This window comes from Schistosoma haematobium, chromosome 2 (assembly GCF_000699445.3).
Source record: "Schistosoma haematobium chromosome 2, whole genome shotgun sequence".
Lineage (NCBI taxonomy): Eukaryota > Metazoa > Platyhelminthes > Trematoda > Strigeidida > Schistosomatidae > Schistosoma > Schistosoma haematobium.
This window is the reverse complement of record NC_067197.1, coordinates 16,881,747-16,897,238: the sequence shown is the minus strand read 5'-3', so window position 1 is coordinate 16,897,238 and position 15,492 is coordinate 16,881,747. Positions and strand designations below refer to the sequence as shown.

Sequence of the window (15,492 nt, the reverse complement as noted above, 5' to 3'; positions counted from 1 at the left end):
ATTTATTAGAAGCGGTTAATATAAGTGATGAAGTGTGTGAATGACATGGTCAGTAATGATGTGTTTCAATAGATGCAAAAAGGTGAACATATGAAGAAATATTATTTTGAAATAGTCAAATCCATTTATATCAACATTGTAATGTTTAGCTCTAGGAGAGGTAATTTTCAATTCTCTACAGAAGATCTATATATTTCAATCTGAAAATGGGTATTGCTAATAAGTTCATATAATAAGTAAATTTATATTTAAATATTGTTGTACAATCTGATTACAGAGAACGTTATATTTACAAACTATTTTAAAGAAAATATAGTTAATAGCTTATGTTAATGGATTTTGTTTCTTTTTTAGTTTGATAGAATTATGATAAACTAATTTACCCATATAAAAGATTTCAATGCTCTTGAACACCAAACATTTCTCATTCTTTAACTCTTAGTATTAATACTACACATTTTATAGAAATACATACCAAAAATTATTTATCAAATCCAATAATTGGCGGATACAAAAATGATTTTCAATTTTCAACCACTACATTTTTTTAAACTATTTTGTAAGAATAATACACTTTCATCAATTTAAAAAAAGGGTTATACAAAACTAAAACAATTAGTGGTGATAAGTTTATGATGATAATTTGTTTTGAAGATATTTCACATCACTTATAAAATTTAGATGGGTAGAACTAAAAACCAAGTAATATTAAGTAACTGTTCTGTCCTAATTTGAAACATTTTAATGGTTATCAGACTAAACAGAACTTAAGTAGAGAATTTTGAACTTGACTTTGAAACATGAATTAGCATCCAAAAGGTGAAATTTTCAAGCTCATTCAGTTTGTATGATTATCCATCCGTCATCAGTTGCATCGGTCTAACTTTCATCAAGTTAGAACTATGCTAATCAGGACTCTGAAATTGTACCTTCGTAACGCTTTTTGTTGTCAATCACCATTGAGCAGGATGCGACGGTTGTGAAGATCATTTACGTCGCTGTCCAACGTAAATCAAGCTGTTTAAACCTGGGAAAATTTCGATGTAAACTATCTTCAAAAAATAAATGTGATAACCCGTTTTTAGTGCTTAGTTAACTTGTTTAGTTAAACATCAAGAATTGCTTCTTTAAGTAGATAAGAAAAGACTATTATTCAATCAAATAATAGAAACGTCTTTATTAACCGTTGTATAGTAATTCATCATGAATGGATTTACTGATATCATTAATATATTCATCGGTAAAATGTTTGAGGAACATACTTGTTTAAACCGAATTGGCTAGAATTCTATCCAAATATCCAAATCTGCTATTAAACTTTTAATTCCTTAACAATTTACCTTTTAAGAGCTAAAGATTAGTTATCTGAGTGTTTTAAAATTAATTTATAAGTTTTGAAGAATGTAAATCTTAGTCGTTAACTATACTCTTAAGATATGGGGATCAGTCTAGTACTAAGACATTAGTTAACAAACTAATTTATCTCTTACTGAATAAATAATTTGCATACAATATAGAACATTTACATATGCTAACCTTCATTAAGCGTATTTTTTTAAACAATGAAATAAGTTAAAATACAACTATATTTCATCAACACGGCTACTTTTTTGTTGTCAATTGTTCGTAAGTATGCAGATTTATGTGAGATTTTGTTTTTGTATGACCGAAAATAAAATGATATAAATTGATAAATCGTTAAGTTTGCCGACTTATGTTGATTTATTTAAATGAAAGATAGATTTTATTATGAACTAGTATCAAATAGTAAAATATTGAAAACATTCTGTTTGTTTATTTGGTCATTACTAAAAATTCTTCAAATTAGGCTTAACGACTAATTTACAAGGAATTAAACATAAAACTTATGAGTTTGTTTGATGTAGTCAGTTCTTAATAAAATATAAACATCATTTAATAAAATTCAGTTAAAAAAACTAACCATCATTGAGAAAACATGAAAGCACTGGATGGCGGTTTCGTCCTAGTATGGGACTCCTCATCAGTGTGTACCCAAAATTCCGCATGTAGGAATTAAATCCAGAACCTTTGGGCTCGTACATGAACACTTGACCTCTAGATCACTGAGCTATCATCCAACGGTGGTAATGTCTAACTCCAATCGATCCGCAATAATGCGCAACCATATTATGTTTAGGACTTGAATAACATCTAATCTTTTTTTGACTGAAAATATTTCTTTGAACATGAAGGTAATGACTGATATTATAACTAACTCTTGAATGACAGTGTTACACCTCTGATTACAGGAAGCAATAATTAATTTAATAAGCCCAGTGTGAAACAAACTTTGTGTATTTTATATGATCGCCGATTACAACTAACCAAGGGAATGAAATTATCATTTCAAAAAAGATTAAAAAGTGTGAAATTATTAAGATTTTTAAAAAACATTTACCGCAATTAATTACCATCTGTTTAGTTATTATCAAAAGTCAGTTTAAAAAGGAATGAATCATGTGTTCAAACTTATTTAAAGTAGATATTTTTATTAACAATATATATTTCTTTTAACTAATGTCCGTTTCATAAGTGTGAATTAAGACACTTTCGAGGTAATCCTCACAGAATGTACATATGTCAATAAGAGAGTGATCAATTGGAGTCCTAATTAACAATGGCAAGATTCATACAACTAATAAAAAATAAATTTCACCCAATTGCACAAGCTAGTGGCTATCTAAGCTCAGTAGCTAAGTAAAGAACACTATGTCACTTGAAGCTGGCATGTCTAGGTTTGAGTTCTGGGGTAAACATCAACTTTGAGATGCAGGTACATCCAGCTGACAAGTCCAAAATAGAACGAAACACTCAATCTGGACTCCAGTGCTAGCCATTATCTATCTTTGCTTATAATACTTATGACTTAAGTCAATATCGAGGCAATCCTCACAGTATGCACATATGTTAACAAGAAATTAATCAACTGCGAACCTATACATCAATTAGAAGATCCAGTCAACCAATTTAAAGTAAATTAAAATGAATTACTATTGCTATAGAATTAAGTTTACAAATCATATTTAAACATTAAATAACTATTTTATAAATCTATAATGCTAATGACTAAATACAATTGACTTCAATGTAATAAAGAAGAGAAAGAAAAACAAAATCTAAGAAATAAAAAAAACATCATTTGAAAAAATTTGATGAAATATCTAGCTGATAACAATATTCTACAAAAATAAATACAAACTTTCATAAGAGATTATTGCTTGTCCATTAACAAGAATAAACAGCTGTCTACTGATTTCTAATTTAGTATAGTTCTATAATTAATAATAATTATACAATATATTTTGGAAAATAAGAACAAAATTTTGTTTTAATTTATGTCTATGTATTTCTTCAACTTGTTCTGTTTTTTTTTATTGTTCTCATGGATATATGAGTGTCTACTGAATTGTACTACTATTAATCAGTGTTCAGTAGTATAAGTTAATAATAATAAGTAGATTCCCATAATCATTATTTATACATACATCGATTGATCACGTGTATACAAAGAAATGATAATTGTCTTAGTGTTAAACTAAATATTAAATGATATAAATAGTTATCATTTTTTAAGTATAAAATATCAAATCATTGAAATAAATAAGAGATATTATCATAAGATATTATTAAGTAAAAAAAAACTTTTTTTCATCAAAGAATTAAATACTACTGAAATATGAAAAGATAGGAGATATGAAAATAATAATCCTTTCTCCTTTTTTTAGTAGTTAGATGTATATTTTTGACAAGAAGAAACAACTGTGTCAGTTATGGATATGTAATATAGATATCTGACTTTTTTATAAAATTATACTGTGATGTTAATAGAGTAGTTCTGTGGTGCGTGCTACTTATACTGATATAAGTAGTATCTGACGCTAGTCAGCAATGTAATGTCTGGCGGCAGAAGATGGGGAAGATCAAGAAAGAAAGAGCGGGAATAGAAAGCGATTAGTATGGGAATACAAGAACAATGAAGTTCGAGACAATTATTGAACATTTTGCAAATTAAGTATCATAGTATGGTTTTTCTATTTTACCAAGTAACTCTGTAATTTTGTGTTAAATAAAGTTCGATTGTCCCCACCCCTGTTCTGTTCACTGCAGTTCAATAGTGGAAACTCTGCTTATTACCACATTTCTAAGATCTTAATATCTATCTAACTCATTAGGTATTACATATATTTGTTATCTAACTAAAGAGAATATTCTTTGGTTCTAAGTGTTGATCAATATTTACCAGAAGTGAATGTGCTAGAAAATGTACTCATGTATAACAATGTTGAACATCATAAAGTTTGTATTATCAGTTATATAAGTGTTGTATCCCGATAAGAATAATGAATGGTAATTTTTGGGATCCATTTATGGACCGATATTATGAGTATATTTTTATCATATAATTGTTATGTAACTAAAATGTTCATATTCATGCCCCTCTTATTATGAGCTTTATTTTGACCTATGAACTTTTATTGTACGGTTTACCATTCTTGAATTATTCCCTGTCTATTAATCACTACCTCCCTCATTCACAGCCACATTTGGCCATATTTTGTACAAATGTTATTTTCATATTCTATTGGTACGTTGTGGTCTGTTTGATTGGTATATAAACAGAGTATGTTTGAAATGCGTGATTCATATTTCAAAGGCTGAGATTTGTGTTCTGGACTCAACTGGCTGGACTAGACAGGGAAGAGGGACCAATCAGGACTCTAGGCCGTTCGTACGTGTTTTGTGCGTCACAGGTTCGATCGATAATACTCTGCGCTCTAATCTGCAATCACAAGATATAACAATAAGCTGATATGTTTCTCTTCTATCTGGGTGTAACATAATAAGACCAAGCATGTATCGCGTTCTTCCAGGTTTTTAATGATAGTTTAACTGAGATAAATTCTTGATGGAACACGATGAGGAAACAAATTTCTTAAATGATCAAATGTAGTCGGAAAGCAATTAAAATCATGCAACAAAACCCAGGGCAGTTTTAAGTAAGAAAATAGACATTGATTCGAATTCCTAAAAGATATTACGTTCGCTTGAAATAGAAGTTACTTCTTATCAATATGATGTCATTGGTCTTATCTATAGGGTTTCTACAAATCATCACAAACAATATTATCCCAGTATCATTGTGACGAGTAATGAAATGTGTTCTAATAATGAGTTTTTCAATATTACGTGCATTAACATTTATAAAACCTTTTGCGGCTAAGATGTACATTTGTATATATATTTCTCCCACTCTATATAGGTACCTAATTCTTAATTTCACACTATTAAAACACTAACTTTGGTTCATACGTTCCAAATAAAGATTCATTTCGATATATGAGGATGATGGTGTATCTGATGTTTTAAGTAGACCGATACTCCTTGAGATAACTGAGTTAATATCAGTTATAACTGTCTTAGTTACGTACCTTCAACATATCAAGCTTTGGTATCTCCAGGTACGGGTAACGTTTTCAACATAAAAAAGCTATTCAAAATCATCGCTTCGGTTGCATCAGATAAAATATGTAGTAAATATAACTTTATTAAAATTATCTTTGTTCATTTTGAAGTCAGTTTTAGATGGCACTAAGTTTATGAATATTCTTGTTTTACTAAACCATTTCTCATCCATATTTCGAATTTCTATAATAAATTATCCTTTTTATTTATTTGACAAAACCGAGAAATTCTTTAGTGTATCGAAAGTGTCTTCATCATATACACATTGATTCATGCATTTCACTAAAAGCTCCATTGAATTTTTATTAGTAAACAGCACGTCATTTATTATAAATGTGGTATGTTTAGATTCCATTCGGATTAACTATTAAATATCAAGTAATGTGTATGTTCGGAAATACACACGGCGTCTGATATATTAGAAACCCCGAACAATTATTAAGTACGAAACAAACGTACTTTTGTTCATCTTCAGTTTGTTTTAAAATTTGAGAAGCTCATTTTACATGAATCAGTTAACCGGTAAAGCATAGACGGAAATTTACAAATAGTTTGTTTCATCTTAATTGAATTAGACGTTTACATATAATTGGAAATTAACGTAAATTAAAAATTCCTTTTTATAAAACACTTGAAGCGAACAATACTGGGTTCGAGTCCCGGAATGAACATCAACTCTGAGACACAGGTACATCCAGCTGATGAGTCTTAAACAGGACGAAACGCGTAGCCTATATCTCCCTCCTAGCCAATATCCATTTTTGCTTATATGTTAAGCATTTGTTAATAATTATGTTAACAATTGTAATTCCAGGTTGTATGCAGCCGATGAGAAACCGTGAAATAGAATGAATTATTAATTTTTGTTTTGACTAGATCGATAACTGATGTTACCTGAACAGAATTCTTTAAAATACCAAACAATAACAGTTGAATTCCTTCGTATGTCATTTAATTTTAAATGTTTGACAACTTTATTAACCCGAATATTATATCGAAACAACAGCTTTTTCTACACTTTCATAGGTGCTAAATTCGATGCTAAAGGAAATATGCGAGACTGGTGGAGTGCAGAAACATTGTCAGCTTTCGAAAAAAATTCACAATGTATGATTGATCAGTACAGTAATTATTCAATTCTTAATACAAGTGTAAGTATATTTTAACATATGAACTATTATTTATGTTTTATTTAATAATAGTTTTGTCATCACTTTTTGAATTCCCAATTTCGATTTATTCAAATAGATAATCTTTATGATTGAATAATGAGATTAGATGACGATGGTTATCAGAACTAGGTAGGTCAATAAAAGGCTTACTCAATATGACCAATCATAATCGTTCCAGTGATATAATTGGAGACGTATAGCTTTTAACTGAAACAATGATGAATAGTGGTTATTCATTAAACTCTATAAACCTTTGAAAAAGCAGTTATATTACGATGGCTAATACGCTCTTTGAATCTAAAAACGAGTCTGTACTATCCTACCATTCACAAGTGACTTAAATAGTCTTATGTTGAAATGAAGACTTAGATTAATGTTCAGTAAGATATTTTACCCAGCCCAACTGATCATTATCGAGAAGTCCATGTCTATGTTTCACCAAAGACAAACAATATTTCAACGACGTTTTCACACTGCATTGGATCTATCCACGTACGTATATATACAGTAACTCACACGTAGAAAGGATCATTTATGATCTACACGTAAGGGTGACTGAATATATATCTAGATGGCTACAAAAACAAATAAACTCCTATGGTCAAATAAGACCACAGGATGGACAAATATCTTTCATTACTATGAAACGTTAAGTTGTGACTGGTCAAAGGGTTGATATCAAGGCATCATTTATAATGTCATACAAAAGCACTAAGGTTCACTGAAACCTTGCCTATTCAAAATACTAAATCCCATTTAATCTACCCTAATAATATTAATTTATCATCGAATATGGTTTTTCACATCGTATACTCTATTGTTATCCTACCTCCCTTTTACCTTCCAATTTTTCCAGTTGATCTTTCACGTAAAACACCTTAGCCCAAGCATATCACATAGTTCTGATAATCATCGTCTTCTCATTGCATTAAGCAAATTTCCTAAGAAACGGACTGACTTTTTAGAATTTATACCATAGTTATAACTAATTATAACTGAAATCTGAGTATTTCAATGAATTCCCCAAGTATAATAAGTCACATGTTTGTTTGTTTTACCATTGCAACGAGTTTTCTGCTTCACATCATAGATGACTTTCAAAATTTCTGATCCAGTAACTAAATACTGTGCTCAACTCTGATGAAAAACACTAAAAATGAGTCATTTACATAATTATTTATATAAGTAGGAATTTGTGGTGTTTTAACAGATTGTTATTTCATTATTTTATTACAATTTTCTTATTTCATAGCTTAATGGAAAAATGACATTAGGTGAAAACATCGCTGATAACGGAGGTCTTAAAGCAGCCTATAAAGTAAGCTGTATTTGTAGTTACGTTGAAAATGCATGAATATTCTGTTTATATAACAGAACAAATGCTTAATGTGTCGTAAAACGTTTTTTTAAAACTTCATCATTATGAAAGTTTTCGTGTGTTGCTTTTAATTGAATGTATCCATTAATTATAACCGTTAGCATAACAATATAAAAATTGAGAGAGTTCTTATCTAGGGCTGTTATTATTGACCAGTGATAATAATCGATGAAATTTGTTTATTTCTAGATAAACTCGGTACATGGCTACCTTAACCCAATAATGTCAATGGTTAGCTATCTGACATTTGGATTGTTCGACACTATTAGTTCACGAATTATCACTTCAGTTTTAATGAAAATGCATTAAGGCTAGTCACTAGTTAGCATATGGTTATTTAAACTTTCACGTTATTGATTGACATCAGTTAACCAGCTAATAAAAATCAGGAAGCACTGGAAAGCTTTTTCATCGTAATATGAGAGTCTATAACCCCATCAGGGATTAAATCTAGGATCTTCCGATATCGCGATCAGCGCTTAATTTTCATTGATTCAAATTTTGGAACATGTGTCATACACACTCGTCCACTGCCTAGCGTATAATGTTATTCTAGCTAACATATAAATAAGAGAAAAACTACTCATTGGTAACCAGAAGTTATAAAAATCAGTTCAGGAATTTATTTGTTGTTAGTTTGATATGTACAGGTAGATGCACATTTTTTGTTTTACGAGTTAATCTGTTCTTATGTATTGTATATGTTATAATCCAAATTCGATTTCAGTTAATTAGATGCATTCATTTTCTATATTGCCGTAAATTACAGGCTTAGTATTATCCCATATTATCTATTCTTTTCTTTTGTAGTTACTTATAGTAGCTTGATAATTTATTGCAATGTTCAACGATCTTATGTAACATATGAGTTATGTCTGTCTAAGCTACACTTTACTCGATATATCATCTATAAATCACTTTAATTCCTTAAATCTTTTCTACGACCATATTTGTTTCCTTTTAATTATAGGCATTTAAAAAGTTGGAAGCCAAATATTCCGACAAACCTATATTGCCTGGTTTAAAATTCACTCCAGATCAGTTATTTTTCATTGGATTTGCCCAGGTATGTTATCATTAATTTAAAGTGATAAATAGTTTATGATATCCTGTTTTATGGAATTTAATTAGCAAACTGATTATTCTTTAAATATTAATTTACAAGTATTATGGACCAATATTCGATGGTAAATAAAATGATCATAAATAACGTTTCGAGAATACCTTAACGGGCCATTGTATCCGACTCCAATTTGGATTGTATGAATGATCGTTACTGAAATATACATTTTGATTATTCTCGTATATAGTTATCGACTTAATAATTAACAAGATCTAAACGTGACTCAAGAAGAAGGGACGAATTGGCCTGTCCAGAAGCTAGAATACGTTATATGGGCTTAACATAGTGGTCGACACTACAAAAACAATATAATTCATCAATAGATTAATGTCAAGTAATAAGTCGATAACTTGTAGGTAAACGCTATGGCTCATTTTAGAAAATTAAAATGAACGTTTTATTTAAACTGAAAAAAAAATGTCGGTGAACGTTGGATTAAAATAAACTTGTATAACATGAACTAAAATGATTGGCTTTATGTCATGGATTGACTTTTCTTAGTCAACCATCAGAAGTAAAACAAGATGGATTGTTTTCAGGCATACTATGTGATCTGAACTAAAAATGTTTTTTTTTACTTTTGACTTATATCGACGAAAACTTTTCAGATCAATTTTTACTGGAACAAACTGATCGCTCATTGGTTATCGTTTTCAGAGTTCAGGTCACACTTCGATATGGTAACCGATTAGTATCATAAACCTTCAAAACAGAATACTTAAATCTGAACAATGTTCCTGATTTAGAAGAAACGTTTTGATATGGAGGAAATTCTCGAAAGAAACATTGGTTTGACTATAATTTTGTACTGTAAATTGATTTGACCACCATGAAAGCCAATGATATCGAATAGTCATGAACTTTATAATGATGACCATAAGCAGTGATTCAATTTTTATGTTTTTTTTAAGATCGTACGTGCAGCTGGAAAGTTTTGATAGCTGGTAGTGTAAGGTCACCTTTCACAGATATAGGGTATTTTTCTTCATACCGAAGAGTGGTTATTTGCTTAGCATCGCCTCACTGATGTCGTGTGCCTACATATTTCATATTTCCAGTTAACAGGTATATTCCTGTGATTTTTATGCATACAAGGTTTATTTTACTTTAATTAGCCGTTTTTCAATGGATGCTAAAATCAAATAATCCAAATAAACATTTCGTATTGATGTGTATAAATCGCTTTTTCTTGTTCAGTGGTTACATAGTGCTTCCATGTAATTTTCAATCGTTTGTTTAAAAAGTCTCGCTAACTTTGGATTTTGAAACTTGTACCCATGTAAATTGTCATTGAGAGAATGAGATCAGGCAATTTTTAATTTATACTTTTTTTAAACTGATTCCTGGTTATGAATTATATCAGAATACAAATGATTTCGTTAAGCTGTAATTGATAATTCCGTTTAAAATATAACGGTCTTTCTAATAACTTACTACCAAATTCTAAAATACACACCAGTGTATTAAAACTAAAAGTCTTTATTAAAAAAAAAGATAGAAGCTTCAAACATGTCCATTTGAAGAACCAACGGTAAATGAATTCCAAACGAAAGTGAAAGAAAATAAAACGAAAAACATTATCAGTAGTCCGGAATAAATCGTTTATAATTCCTTGTGATATTGATAGTCATATTTTCAAAATTTCTACGATAAAACATGTTCGGCTAAATATTGGGAATTGAAAATTTCAATTGAAACCTGTGAAGCTGTTGAATTAGACTATATAAGGGTCAATATCTTCAGGTAAATTTATAGCTCCGTCTTTATCTTGAAAATATATATATTAGATTGAGTACATACTGCGACTTATTAGGGTCAATCAATCAGCATATAAAATTAGAGTGATATACATTGAAAAAGAAAACATTTCACCTATACGTTTCATCATCAATGCTAAAAGCAATTAGTGTTGTGCCTCATCAGTTCTGAATTTAGCTACTACAAGTTTTCTCTAAACACCGTCACTAATTAACAATTTTTGGTGTCAAGTCTAAATTATAAAACGAGTTTGGTTAATTATTGAAAATTTAAATTTTAAGCTGAAACCTGTGAAGTTGTAGAATTAGCTGATATCTTCAATCAAATGGTCGCTGTAAACATTATTTTATGATTGTTAAACACTTAGGTATGTCAGTCTTAATGACTAATTCTGACAAACCTTCAGTTATCAATAAAATATGTAGTGTATCAGCTATTTTTGCATATCAGTTATAAAATGTATAACAACTAGCATACTTGAGTTTTACTGATTTTATGGTTACATGTATTCTATTTTTTAAAACTTGATCTATACATTTATGTTAAACACACTGGTATGTATTTTATATTATTATATTATTTTATTCCCAATTTATCTCCAAATTTTAGTTATGGTGTATTAAAAGCCTCCCTCAATCAGTTCTTAATACTGTGCTTTTTGATGTTCATACAGTGGAGCAGTACAGGTAATTTTATAATCTGAATCTTATAAGAATTATTAAGGTAGTATACAAACCTATACATTATAAAGATGCAATCAAAGATATTTTATTCGAGCTCTCTTAAAGTAATTACATTCAAATATTTTTGATGGTGTTTTGTTTTCTAAGCTGGATGGTTTGATCGTGGAGCTGTTATCGTTATCATCAGCACAAACTTCATGTAGAAGTGAAGTGTTTGAACACTTCAAAATTACCCACCTGAGCAACAAATTTTCTTCAACATCTCACATTCACACATCTCATTCCTGCCGTATGTTATCTAATTTTCACATTAATATTATTTATGAGACCCTCCATCAATAACCCTATGAACAGACCACTCTGTGATATTCATTATAAATGACTATCTTCAAGATAGATTTCAAAATCTTTTGTGTGGTGAAAACCTGTGATGAATTTTAAATCAGAAGCACACAAATGATCATTAACTGCTCGGGGTAATAGTAGTGCTGAATTGGGTATCGACAAAATTTGTAAAACAAGTAATATATTATCCTGAGTCATCAGCTAAATGTTACGACTGTCACGGTAAAACTAGAAAGTTCAAAGTTCAAACCTGTGCAATTCGTGAATCATAAACATTCTACAACTAATTGATAACTTTCCCCATTTTAAATTGAGAAATTACTCAGGTTAAATGTATACAAACTATCACTTGATAATTGTTTCAGGATATTTTAAATAATTCACCATTTTATTGAATAATTTAGAATTACCCGTTGTCTAGGAGACAGTTATTGTTGTTATTATTATTCACTGTTCTAGTCAAGTAAATCTAATTAGTTCACTGAATTTAGTCATGGCATTTATAATCATATTTAAAGGAAATCAGATCATTTTGATCCAAAAATAACAAAACAAAAGTATTGATATACTTTGGATTTTCAACTCTTTTGTACCAACTATTTATTTATATCAGATGGGTTTTGTGGAGATTGTAGTAATTTCAATGGTTAAGATCATTAGTCAGTTGAAGCTAGACCACCATGGAAAACCTGGAAGCACTGGACGGCCGTTTCGTCCTATTGTGGGACTCCTCAGCAGTGCGCATTCACGACCTCGCCCCCTGCGAGACTCGAACCCAGGAGCTACTAGTTTCGCTCGCAAGCACTTAACCACTAGACAACTGAGCCGGCATCCAACGGTGTTAATGTCTAACTTCAACTAATTTATTTATACTCAAGAAACAGTGCTATTAAGTTTATACCAGTTGAGTGAAAATCAAACCTACTTTATTGAATCCAATTTATACTTTATAAGACTTGGCATCACTTATACATTACCACAAGTATGTAGTTTCATCTGTATGATGAATGGAGCCTGTAATTCGCATGTTTACAGTAATTAAAATACTATCCATAAAGTCCCGCTTCTTGTTGACTAATTTTAAACATGTCAAATTCGAAACTCACTAAATGCCATATTTTTAAAGGATGTTTCATTTTATAGTAACTAATATATTTTGCCAATCGGGAAACGCTGAAGAGAAATGAGAGAAAATGCCTAAAAATAATATATTTGTACACTTTACTATAATATTAACGCTTTAAAACTATCTATTCCTTGTTGTACTGATACAAAATTCATGTAAACAATTAGGAACTAATATTATTGTGCTTAGTTAAATAATGTTATCCAATATTGAAATATTAGGTTGCACTGATGAAACCCTAATACATTTGCAATTATTAGCTGAAAAGTGAATATGTAGATCATATTTACATTTCAAAGGTGAGATGAAATAAATGATATAACCAAATATTCAATGTTTAGGATTCCTTAAATGAGTTTTAGGTAAGAAATTTCAAACACTTAATTTCATTAGACTGTGCTGCTTCAAATAGCTGAAACATATTTTATGCAAGTTTAGATAACTATGATGTTTTATTAAAAGTAAATAGTCTAAGAAACATCACGGAAGCTTTACGAAAAGTGTTCAGTAATTCATGTAGTTGGCTACCGTTAGTTTAACAATTTATGTAATAGTCTTTGCTGACCGACTGATAAGTTTTCCACCTTTCTTACTTCATATCTAATGTTTTCTTGTGCTAGAATATTTTCACACATTTTAAGATGTTTGCTTCTATACTTGATAATGATACCATCTCATTCACAACATTCTTCGAAATTCAATGTTATTTCAATCACAGTTGATTTACGTTTAAACAAAAACTGTTATCGACTAAAGTTTAGCACACATTTTTCTTTACTTGTAGAGTAATTGGCACCATAACAAATTCAAAAGAATTTGCTAAAGTTTTCAATTGTCCTGCAGGATCACCAATGAATCCTGTAAAGAAATGTCATGTTTGGTAAATATTATTACGTATTATAATTTTAAACAAAACGCTATGTTTCAATCCTATTATTCCATCTCATTCCCATTTTGGATAATTTGGGCAATTTCACATAAACAATTCTTCATCAGTATTATCACTATCGTCTTTGTTGTTGAAATGATCTTTATTGTTATCATTATTATTATTATTTATATTCGTACAAATTTTTATGCAAATAAATGAAACGTGATTAAGCTCAATTCCAATACTTGATAATAAATGTCTTTTAATTATGTCAATATATTCCTAAGTAGATGGATGTGCTTGTGCGTGTGTGCGTGTGTGTATGTGTAGTTCCCTTTGTTTTGTTGTTTTTATTAAGGGGAAATATAAACTTTCAATCTAAATGTATTCATATGGTTATATACTCTTATATGTGTAAATGTTAATGTGCTTATTTGTATGGAATATATCTGTATGTGTATGTGTAAATTCATTTACATTCATACATGAAGATCTTTATCAATCGACAATTCCTATCAAACTAATGAACATTGAATTTGTGATCTTACATAATCGTTTGTAATTTTCAAGATTTTTCACTATGATTAATAATCAGATTTGTAGTGGATATAATTTTTTTTCTTTTTTTCTTTCTTTTTTTGTTAGTTCTTGTTTCAGTCTTTTTTTTCTAATTACATGATTAAACTAAAATAAAATAATCATTCGCTTCAGTTATATTTCTTTTGTGCTTTTTTTGTATTCTTCTGTGAATATTTTGTGCCTGACCTTGAAATGAATAAAGAGGGGAACAAAAGAGAAAAACACAGTAAAACAATCTATTTTAGTAAAGTTCTTATCATTTACACATTAAGAAAACCTAATATTTGTATTACAGTGTATTCAACATGTTTTTTTTATTATTTATTTTATTGTCCAAGCATAAAATGTTTTTTTAAAAGGAATAATGCAATGGCATATATATGTGGTCCAGTTTTCTGTTCAATGATGAATAATGTATTCAATAGTTATTGTGATTTTATCCTCATTCTCACTGTTTGATCGTTCAGTTATGTGAAAATCTATTAAGTTAACCAATAATATTTTTTTGTTGAAACTCCAATGGTATTCGTCATCGTACATGTTACATTTGTTTAAACATATGATAAATCTTGGTTCATCTTTAGACCTAAGGGGGGTCTATGACTTTGACTAATAACAGATTAGCTAGCGCTTTATGAATAAAAAGTGTAAATACTAGCGAAATAAAACATGTCATGTTTTATAGTAAAGCTTGATATTGTTGAAAGTAATGCTAAAGTGCTTTGAGCATGGATGAATACTGTAAACATATTATGTAATTTGTAAATAAAGCAATTCAGGAGGTCGACATCCTACTGTTTTCTATAAAGTTAATGACTGATTTATTAGGTAAGCTCATTGAACATTGTTAGGGATGTAAAACAAAAAATATTCTTGATAAACGCCTATATTAAAGATACCTATACAAAATGATTTCGGTAGATAGAAAGCTATTTGAGTTAGCGTTATTGGATTTCAAGTGAGCTATGATTCA

General features: G+C 29.6%; 1 protein-coding gene across 3 annotated transcripts in view; it reads left to right on the top strand.

The window, feature by feature from the left end:
- Positions 1-15,372, top strand: part of ECEL1_1 (endothelin converting enzyme-like 1) — a 52,431-nt gene extending 37,059 nt beyond the window's left edge. Inside the window, exons 14-18 of one of the 3 annotated variants that reach the window (XM_051214473.1) lie at positions 6,511-6,635; positions 7,909-7,974; positions 9,005-9,100; positions 11,525-11,601; positions 13,854-15,372. In XM_051214473.1, the coding sequence (XP_051067650.1) occupies positions 6,511-6,635; positions 7,909-7,974; positions 9,005-9,100; positions 11,525-11,601; positions 13,854-13,953 (464 nt within the window). In that variant the 3' untranslated portion in view covers positions 13,954-15,372. Of the gene's footprint in view, positions 1-9; positions 405-6,510; positions 6,636-7,908; positions 7,975-9,004; positions 9,101-9,765; positions 11,602-13,853 lie in introns of those variants that run through there. The other 2 variants (XM_051214474.1, XM_051214475.1) reach the window with 2 other exon arrangements.
- The last annotated feature ends 120 nt before the right edge of the window (positions 15,373-15,492 follow it).